The sequence below is a fragment of the Drosophila miranda genome, chromosome XR (assembly GCF_003369915.1).
Source record: "Drosophila miranda strain MSH22 chromosome XR, D.miranda_PacBio2.1, whole genome shotgun sequence".
NCBI lineage: Eukaryota > Metazoa > Arthropoda > Insecta > Diptera > Drosophilidae > Drosophila > Drosophila miranda.
The window spans coordinates 15,060,147-15,070,005 of record NC_046674.1 but is presented as its reverse complement, the minus strand read 5'-3'; the positions used below and the strand labels follow the sequence as shown (position 1 = coordinate 15,070,005).

The 9,859-nt window shown below is 50.3% G+C and overlaps 2 protein-coding genes across 2 annotated transcripts; one reads left to right on the top strand and one right to left on the bottom strand.

Moving 5' to 3' along the window:
• Positions 1–3,966: 3,966 nt before the first annotated feature.
• On the bottom strand, positions 3,967–4,354 carry LOC108152759 (protein new-glue 3-like). Its single transcript, XM_017282323.2, has one exon. The coding sequence runs from the start codon at positions 4,346–4,348 to the stop codon at positions 4,022–4,024; it is 327 nt and encodes a 108-aa protein (XP_017137812.1). The 5' UTR covers positions 4,349–4,354; the 3' UTR covers positions 3,967–4,021.
• Positions 4,355–5,960: 1,606 nt separating this feature from the next.
• Positions 5,961–9,858, top strand: LOC108152754 (protein O-mannosyltransferase 1). The gene is made up of 4 exons (XM_017282314.2): positions 5,961–7,392; positions 7,484–8,046; positions 8,111–8,887; positions 8,956–9,858. Exons 1-4 carry the CDS (start codon positions 6,719–6,721, stop codon positions 9,675–9,677), a joined length of 2,736 nt encoding a protein of 911 aa, XP_017137803.1. The 5' UTR covers positions 5,961–6,718; the 3' UTR covers positions 9,678–9,858.
• The last annotated feature ends 1 nt before the right edge of the window (position 9,859 follows it).

Sequence of the window (9,859 nt, the reverse complement as noted above, 5' to 3'; positions counted from 1 at the left end):
CCATAGAAATCGATATTCGTGTGTAAAGAAAAAACAGAACACGAAACGAAACGAAACGAAACGAAAACTAGAAACCGGCTCTGGTCTAAGGGCCTTGCACATGTACACGGTACACATACTATGCGGATTTGTGCCAACTACAAAAATGGACCAACTGAAGTGCAACACGATAGTAACTAAATCTAAACAACAACGAACCCCAGCCAGTGGCACTAGCACTAGCTGTGGCAGTGGCAAGGTCACACCGATGCTTGGCACCACCTTCCCCAACAAATGGGGAACCGAAAACTAACCAAAAACTAAAAGTGAATCGAGGCAAACGAATCGGAGTGGGCTCCACCTCTCCTCTCCTCTCCTTTACTCTCACCATCTACCAGATCCCTGGCTCCTGGCTCCTGGGTCCTGGCTCCCGGCTCCGGTGCAGGCAGAGGGCTCTGCCGAGCGCCGAAATTCATTCATAAAATTCTAAAACGCGCTAAAATCTAAAATTCTAAACAAACCACTCGGCAGTCGCCACAGTCCGGACGAGTGCTGTCCCCCTTCGGAGAGGGCTGGCTTCTGAGGAGGCATGCCTCCTGCCACACAAGGGGTAGTCCACTCTCTGTGCGGTGTGTGTCTGTGTCACGCGAAAAAAGCACCCACAAATTTCGGTGTTGCCTGGATGCATAGATGGATGTTGATGTGGATGTTGATGTGGATGTTGATGTGGATGGATGAATGTTTGGATGTATGTATGGCTGGATCCATGGGATGTCTGGTATGGTATAGTAGGGGAGTACCCACTAGGGGAATGAACTCTACTTCTGAGTTTAGGTGGGTCCCTGCTCGGGGGAACGCTCTCAGGCGGAGGTAAGAGTCCTGCGAAAGTGTGTTACTTGTGCAGCAGGAAAGTATGCTACATTCCCGGCAACGAAACTGCAACGAAACTACGCAACTTTTGCACGCAACTGTACCCAGGCCAAAGAGACGGCTGCCATTTTGTTATTATTTTTAGCACACGACAGCAAGCAAATCAAACTAAAAAAGCCTGCATTTTATGTACATATACATATGTGTGTGTGTACATATGCTGAATAAAATATGTACATATAACATATAAATTTATGTATTAAAAAAACCCTTGCATTACACTCACACACTCCCCGTCTACATATGTACACATGAATGTGCATGCGTGTGTGTGTGTGTCTAGGCAATGCGTATGTAGAAGTTTGTAGTATCCTAAGGCCTATCGAATATCCTCGTACTGCCGTCCACTGGGTTTTTCCGCCTGCACTGTACTCTCTGTGTGTCTGTGTGTGTGCGTGTGTGCTTGTAGAACTGCAGTGCGTGTGTGTGTGTGTGCGCAACAACACCTAACTCCAGGCAGAAGTGCAACAAACTCTACACAAAAAGGCCACCCAACAAAATGCAATCAAATGGCAAAAATTTTGCCAGACTGCAGGCGACAACAACTACAACAAAATGTTGTTGCAACAACTGCAGCAGCATTCGCCCACAGTCTGCCACAGTGCGGTGAAATGCGGCGGCAGGAGGAACAGGTGGTGGTGAGATGGACTGATGGAATGATGATAGAGGGATGGCTGGTAGGAGTCGGCTGGTTGCCGGCCAGACACAGGCCATAAAACAGCAAAAACAAATGCATGTGAAACATTTTAGTTGCATTTTCTATATATGTATATGTATGTATGCATGTATGTATGTCCATGTCTGTTGCATGCATCTGTGTGTGCGTGTGCGGGTGTGCGGGTGTGCGGGTGCGGTTGTGGGTGTGAGTGCATAATCCATGTACATATACAGAAATTGCAAAATACAACCCTTAGCTTCTGACTAACAGCTCAAAAAAACATCCGATCCGCATCTGTGTGGGTGTGTATAAAATAAATTTCATTTAAATTAAAATAAATAAAACTCGTCCCCGACCCTAGTCGAGCCACAAAAACAAGAACTTAGACAAAGCGCAGACACATCCATAATAGACCCCCAGTCCACACAAAAAATCCTCTCGATCCAGACAGCAGATGAAGCTCCTGTCTGGACGAGTGGTCAGAAATGCATGTGGCAGTGGCTGTGGCTGGGGCAGAGACAGAAGACGGCAGACAGAAGATGGGGCAAGACAAGGCTTTCATTAGGCCGACTGCAGTCTATGCATTTTAATTGATTGCCAGTCATCTGTTTTGCCTTTATTTCTGCCCAAATTGCATTAATCTCCGGCAATTTTTGGGCAGATGTTCTCCCAATGCCATTAGCCGCAGCGTCCATTGACCTGAGGCTGTTCGAATCGAATCTTCTTTTAAGAAGTGGTTAACGGAGACAAAAAAATAGCTCTGGATTGCTGCGTATACTTAATCTCTAAATATACTCGATTAGTGACATGAATGAGGAGAATAAACAGCATATATAGAATCTGTAAGCCCATTAAGAAAACCTGCAACTAATTTGAACTTATTTTATAAATATTAGTGTATATTTTGATATCTTAGCTGCTTTATACACAATTCAGAGACCCAGCACCAAGATTGAAGTATTCTTGGATTTTCTGTTTCCTCCCCTAACCATTTCACAGTCTTTCTATCATCTACACTCATTTCCTATCCCATTTCCTTTCTCTTACTTTACATGTTTCATATTTTTGTGTTTTATTCAAATTTTCTTTAGTTCCTTTATAGTTCTTGACCCCTACTCTTGTTCATCTTTCTGTCCTGTGATGATTACCTCATTCTTTATTCAATGTGCAACAAATATACCTCCACATACCCCCCTCTCTGTATCCGCTATTTATCCCTAGGGAGTAAGCCAACAATGTCCGTTTAATCAGTCGCTGATTGACTTCGTTGCGAAACGGTGGGCCCTGACATGCCCCAACCACAGGCTCCACGGAGCCAAAAGCCAAAGGCCCGACTGGGGTCCGTGGTTGGGTGGGTGGCTGGGTGGTTGGGTACTAGTGTAGTCGAAGGAGACGAAGACGGAGGCAGGCATTAACCAAACGGCGGCTAAATGGAATACGTCCTCGACCTAGTTCAATGTCAATGTCATTGTGCCACATTATCGCTGGCGACGTCGTCCTTTGGCTGGCTTGGCCTTGGCTGGAGGGAAACGAGCGCACGAGTCGAGGCCACGGCCACGAACATGGCCAAAGTGGCACACGGCAGGCAGCACATCCTCCACGCTCCACGCTCCATCCTCCATCCCCCGCCCTGTGGCAAAAACGAGACACAACAGAAACAGCCACGATGCTGCAACGATGCACGGCCCCTGAGTAGGAGAAGGAGTCGGAGTTGGAGTCGGAGTAGGAGCAGGAGAAGCAGCAGCAAACACCAGCAGAACCAGAAACACCAGCAGGAACAGGAACAGCAACAGGAACAGCAACAAGAGCAGGAGCAGGCGGTGGCGACAATATCCTTGCACTTGTGCAGGCCGCGAGGCCCACACAGGGGCTGGATCTCTGTGACTGCGGACTGGGGCAGGGGTCGTTGGGGCACTCACAGTCACACCGCTAAGCCTGGCAACCAATCCGTCGCCAGCAAAGGCAACAGCCCTGCCCCATCGCTGTTCACTGCTGCAGTTGCTGGGTGCAAGGATGCCATGTGGAAGGCCTTGCCTCTCGCCTCAACCCACCACACCCTACACCCTACACCCTACACCCCACACCCCACACCCCACACCCTACTCCATCTCACCATCTCTCTGCCGCGTGGGTTGCACTCGAAGCTGCAAGTAGAGACACCCTCTCCATTATCCAACTCCGATTCAGACTCCGGCTCCAACCCCAAGCTTTGACATCTGCTCTCTATCGTATTACCCCCCTTTCCATCTCTTTCTCTGCAAAAGCTCCTGTTCTGTTAGCTTTTTCAGAGAGCTGCCAGATGGATATAAAAAACAGTGGAGACCACTAGCAGACTGTAAACTTCGCTGACAGAGGAAAAGCCTGCAGTAAGAGCGATAGAAATATATTTGGATATTGAAAACATGTTTCCGGATTTCCGCTACATAAGGATGTCGTTGGTCGTTTGCTGTCCATTTATCCCCTGTTGCTCTCGGATCCCTCCTTGGGTGAGCGCCTGCGATGGATCTTCTTCTTGCCGCGCTTGATCTTCCGCTTGAAGTGCCTCTTTGTCTTCTTGGGCTGGGAAGATCCTGCCTCCGTAGTGGTGTCAGATGTGGCAGCTGTGGTCGTGGTCGCATCTGAGGACGCTGCTGTGGTGGTGGTCGTGTCTGAGGACGCGGCTGTGGTTGTAGTCACTGCTGTTGCAGAGGTTGTTGTGGCAGTGGCAGTCGCCGCACTGGTCTGGCTCACCAGGAAGCACCCGATGGTCGCCAGGAGCAAGAGAACGCAATGATACTTCATGGATTCCGTTGCTGCTGCTTATCAGAAAGTGATACTTCCGTAAGGGATCGACCGCCTTTTTATTGGAATCTCAGAGCGAGGTTTTAAATTAAAAAGTGCTTTAAAAATGTTGGCAACAATCTTAAATGTTTAAACAATTGCCTTGTAGGCGGCTATTACTTATTATTTTTGGAGTTGTGGATCAGATTCTACCACCCATGAGGTTCTCACGTTGCGTGCTACGGACAGGCCTAGATCCGGCTGGTGTTTGAACTGTCAACATTGTCTAGGCACACGCACTGTCGCGGTATAAATAGCTTAGCTCCAGGCATAAGAAAACATTGAAGTTATACCTATATATGCTCCGCACAATGTATGTATGCATGGGTATTTATTTGCTAAATGAATACAAATATTCAGGGAGTTGCCAGTTGCCAAGATCGGCACACGTTTATGTAGGCAGAGAGTCATGGGGAGAAGCAAACAATACCACTTTGGGATCGGGTTTGTTTTTACACCGGCCACAGTACTGAACACTGCCTCACAAAAAACATGATGTTTGTCCACAGATAGAAACCAAAGCTTCAGATTTAGTCTATGAACTTCTTGCAGGATCGATTCAAGGGAAAACGAACCAAAGCGTCAGTCTTCCTAGGCGCACTGCTTGTAGGCTGGTAAGGGAAATCAAAAACAAACCGTCAGGAATCAACGGCGCACTGCTTGAAACAATGACTGCTTCCAAACCTTTAGGTTTTTTGCAGCGAACTGCTTGCAGTGTAGTCGATTGTATTACCATTTTTGCCAAAGCGAATAAATCTAAACGATGGAGGAAGTAAGTGCCAGTGAAGAGAAATTCCCACCTGGCTCTTTTTCTCCAAAGAGAGAATTTTTATAGCAGAAAAGTATTACAGCAAGTCTTTCTTTGGGCTTCTATACATATATCATACAGCTTATACATACATATACTGGCAAAGTATACCCCAATGGATACACAATAAAAAGAAATATTAATATCTAGCGGTTAGGAAGGAATGTGCGCTTCAACGGGTATGCTATAATGGTTTGGCATGGAACGGAGAACCGGCTTAGAACCGTTTACCTAATTCCGAATGATGGCATCTGATGTCATTCGTCAAAGAAAACAAACAACAACTGCCCCAAAAGGCCAGAGCACCGCGTTAAGGTACACACGACATGGATCTCCATGAATGGGGTCATTGGGTCACGATGCAAAGAACTCCTTAGCTCTTAACATGTCTGTGTGTACTCGTATAATCCTAAACGAACAGTCAACAAAACACGTCTCCGCACTTGGGTCGCGTGCTTCGTACGGTTCCCAGACCTGTTCAATACCTGCGTCTCTTAACTGTACAAATAAAGTGTTTTTGCACCTGGTAGACGTATTGTTTGAGGGCATATTGTGTGCGTGCATATGCATGTTACATCTGTAACACCGATCCACTGAAAATGATTATACCCGGCGGGTACATATATATATACTCCTTAAGAGTATTTATATCACTTTTCCTCCCACTACGAACGCACCTTTTCAATGAATTCTACTTGTAAATCCGTTTAGAGGGTATCGCTTAGTCGGTAAGTCTGACAAAACAATATTTTTTTTCATTTGCAGTTCCTGTTCGGCGACATTCGCCGCACAGAGGCGCAGAGCGCGCGTCAAGGGAGAGAGAGCAGCGGAGAGAGCGATTGCGATTGCGAGAGCGACAGCGGGATCTATTGGCATGCATTTGTTGGCTGGCAAAACAAGAAATGGGCTAAGAATCACCGCAGACACAGCAGCCGAACGGGGACCGAACCGCATTCCAGCGCCTGGCTGCGCAGTCGAAGAGCAAAAGAGTGGAGCCCCAGCTGCGGTCGTGGGGCCTTTTCATTGTCAGTCCGCGTCGAGATCTTCAGCGGGCAGGTTGGAAATTTTAGCGAGAGAGCAGAAGACAGCACAGCAGAAGACAAAGCATCTTTTGACGCGCGTGTGTGTGAATGTGTGTGCGAGTGGGAATATTTTATAGTGAACTTTCATCAGCTGCAGCCCCGCGGGTCGCCCTCTGCCCAAAAAAGAATATGTAAATGAGAGAAAAGGGACCAGACAAAAACAACAACAAGTGGCCGAAGAAAGTGCGAAAGCGGCTGCCAAACCGGTTTTTGCTGGCAAACGTGGCAGTGCCTCAGCAGCAGAGCAGCAGCAGAGGAAGATATGAACAAACAAAACACAATTAACGTGGATTATCTCACGTGTGGTAATCGGCTGCGATAATTGTACGTGTAAAAGTGAAAGTGAAAGACAGACAGACAGACAGACAGTACGTACGCAAAGCAGCGAGGAGCAGTCCGCGGTTCGTTCTCTCACGCCACGGAATAGCAGGAATACCAGCCATGTACAACAACAACAATGATGGCGGTGGCGGTGGCGGTGGCAGCGCCAACGGCAACACCATGCAGCAGCGCCGCAAGACAACGACACGCTCCAGATCAAAGCAGCACCAGCAGCAGCAACAATGCACCAGCGAAAACGTAATCGAAAAAAATCAAACGAACGGCGCACAAAACGAAAGACTTCACTTTCGCGGAAGCAGCAAAGACTCGGCGCTGTCGACGCCGCTGCTGCCGCGCAGCCGTTCAACAACCTCAGCCATCAACTCACCTTCCCCACTGTGCTGTAACGGTGGTTTGTCCATACTCAACTGCTGCCGCGATGTCAACTGCCACCTGAATGCACCTTTGCGCGGCAGCGTAGAGTCGTCGCGCAGTCGGCGTTCCGAGAGCCGGCAATCGTCGCTAACAGCGACGCCGACGACAACGCCAAAGCAAGCTTCACCTTCGCCTACGATCTCCGAACGCTCTCGATCTTGTTCTGGATCCCGCTCCCGTTCGTGCTCTTGCGACGGCCGCCTTGTAGATTGCCATAAACACAGCGCAGCGGCAGCAGCTGCGTCTACAGCCGCACCGCAGTTTACCGTTAACCTGAGCATCGATCTCTTCAGTTGGACTCTCTTTCTGCTGGCATTCTGCACGCGCTTTTATAAGCTAGCAACGCCACCCCACATTGTGTGAGTATGAAAAAGAGAGAGAGGCACATATGTATGTGTGTGCGACTCTTCTAAGCTCTCTCTCTCTCTCTCTCTCTCATTTATCCCACAGCTTCGATGAGCTGCACTACGGAAAGTACATCGCCCACTACATGCGCAACATTTTCTTCTTCGATCAGCACCCGCCCCTCGGGAAACAGCTGATCGCTGGCCTCGTCAGCCTAGCCGGATACGATGGCAACTACACATTCTCTAGGATCGGGGCCGCGTACGCGCCGGACGTGCCCATCTTCTGGTTCCGCTTTATACCCGCGCTGTGCGGCAGCCTCCTGGCCCCCGCCGTCTACAGGCTACTGCTGGAGGCCAGGCTTCATCGCTGGGCAGCAGCTCTGGGCGGCCTTCTCGTCGTCCTGGACAACTCTTTGCTGACCCAGTCGCGGTTCGTGCTCATGGAATCGATGCTGCTGCTGGCCAGCACGCTCGGGATCGCCTGTCTGCTCCGCTTCCAGCGCTGTCGCTTGGGCAGCCTCCAGTGGCTGTGCAATGGATCTGCGGCAGGCGTGCTCCTGGCTTGTGCGGGCGCCGTCAAGTATATCGGCTTCCTGGCCCTGGCTCTGGCCGGGTATCTGCTCTGTCGCCACTTGTGGCAACTCCTGTACGACGCGAGCCTAACGAGTGAGTAATCCTCCCCAGACTCTGGCTGATTTCGATTATAATGAATAGATTTCCTTCCCGACAGATCGCCAGCTCTGGATGCACGCCCTGAGTCGGCTTCTGCTCTTCGTGGGCATTCCCATTGCCGTGTATATAGGGGTATTCTATGTCCACTTCCGGACGCTGCACCGGGCAGGCCCACATGATAGCATTATGACCAGTGCCTTTCAGGCGTCGCTGGAGGGCGGCCTGGCCTCGATCACCAGTGGCCAGCCGCTGGCTGTGGTCCACGGTTCGCAGATAACGCTGCGACACACCCACGGACGCACTTGCTGGCTGCACTCCCACGCTGCAGTCTACCCGGTGCGGTACAAGGACAAGAGAGGCTCCTCCCACCAGCAGCAGGTCACATGCTACTCATTCAAAGACGTGAACAACTGGTGGATCGTGAAGCGGCCGGAGCGGGACGACCTGGTGGTGGGGGAACAGCCAGACGTCATACAGCACGGCGACGTCATCCAACTAGTGCACGGAATCACCAGTAGGGCGTTAAACTCGCACGACGTCGCTGCTCCGATGACGCCCCAGTGCCAGGAGGTCAGCTGCTACATTGACTACGAAATCAAGATGGCCGGAGAGCTGCTGTGGCGCGTGGAGATTCTCAATCGGAAATCTGAGGGCGACAGCTGGCATGCCATCAAATCGGAGATACGTCTCGTCCACGAGTCGACGGGCGCTGCCCTGAAGTTCAGCGGACGGCAGCTGCCGGACTGGGGCTTCAACCAGCACGAGGTAGTGGCCGATCGGGATCAGGTGCACGAAGACGCCATTTGGAATGTTGAGGAGCATCGCTACACCAAGAGTAAGCAATTGATTGCCTAAATCATTGGTTGAATATCCTCTGACCCACTTTTCGTGTTCCTTCAACAGCTCAGGATCAGCGGGAACGGGAGCGTCAGTTGCTCTCCGCCGAGATGATACCCACGAAACGGACAAAGCTCTCGTTCTGGGCCAAACTCCTGGAGCTGCAGACGAAGATGTTCTGGCACGGCAAGCACCTGCAGGCGCACATGTACAGCTCGCTGCCGCACGAGTGGCCGTTGATGGACAAGGGCATTGCCTACTGGCTGGACTCGCAGTCCAGTGCCCAGATTTATCTCCTGGGCAACGTACTCATTTGGTACACGGCCAGCGCCGGGATACTGGTATACGCCGCCCTTCTGGCCTTCTATGCGGTGCGTAGGAGACGGCTCTGCTTCGACGTCTCCCAGCACGAGTGGCAGCGCTTCCTCATGGCTGGCGACACCTTCTTCGTGGGCTATCTGATGCACTATCTGCCGTACTACTTTGTGGACCGCACTCTCTTTCTGCACAACTATCTGCCCGCCTTTGTTTTCAAGCTGTTGTTGCTGTGCTTTGTCGTGGAGCATCTGGACTACCTTTTGCGGCGACACTGCTCTGGCCGAGGAGTGCACCTGGTGCGCGTCTATCGCTTGGCGCTGCTCCTCTGGCTGCTCGCCGTCGGAAGTGTGTTTGTCAAGTTCTTGCCGCTCAGCTACGGAGCAAGAAAGATGACCATAGAGGAGGTCAGACGCCTGCGCTGGAAGGACACCTGGGACTTTATATTGCAAAAGAACTATGCGCTGAACTGAAACAGTACCTTTGGCCAGACTGCAGGTGCAATAGACCCCCCTCCAAATGTAACATAGAGACTTAAGATTCTGAGCTAAAACGTAGCTAAAGTTTATCTAGTAATAAGCTATCTTCCATAGATGCCACGCCTTCCGTATGTGCAGCCGATTAAATGCATTATTTATTTATTTAAACCAGAAAT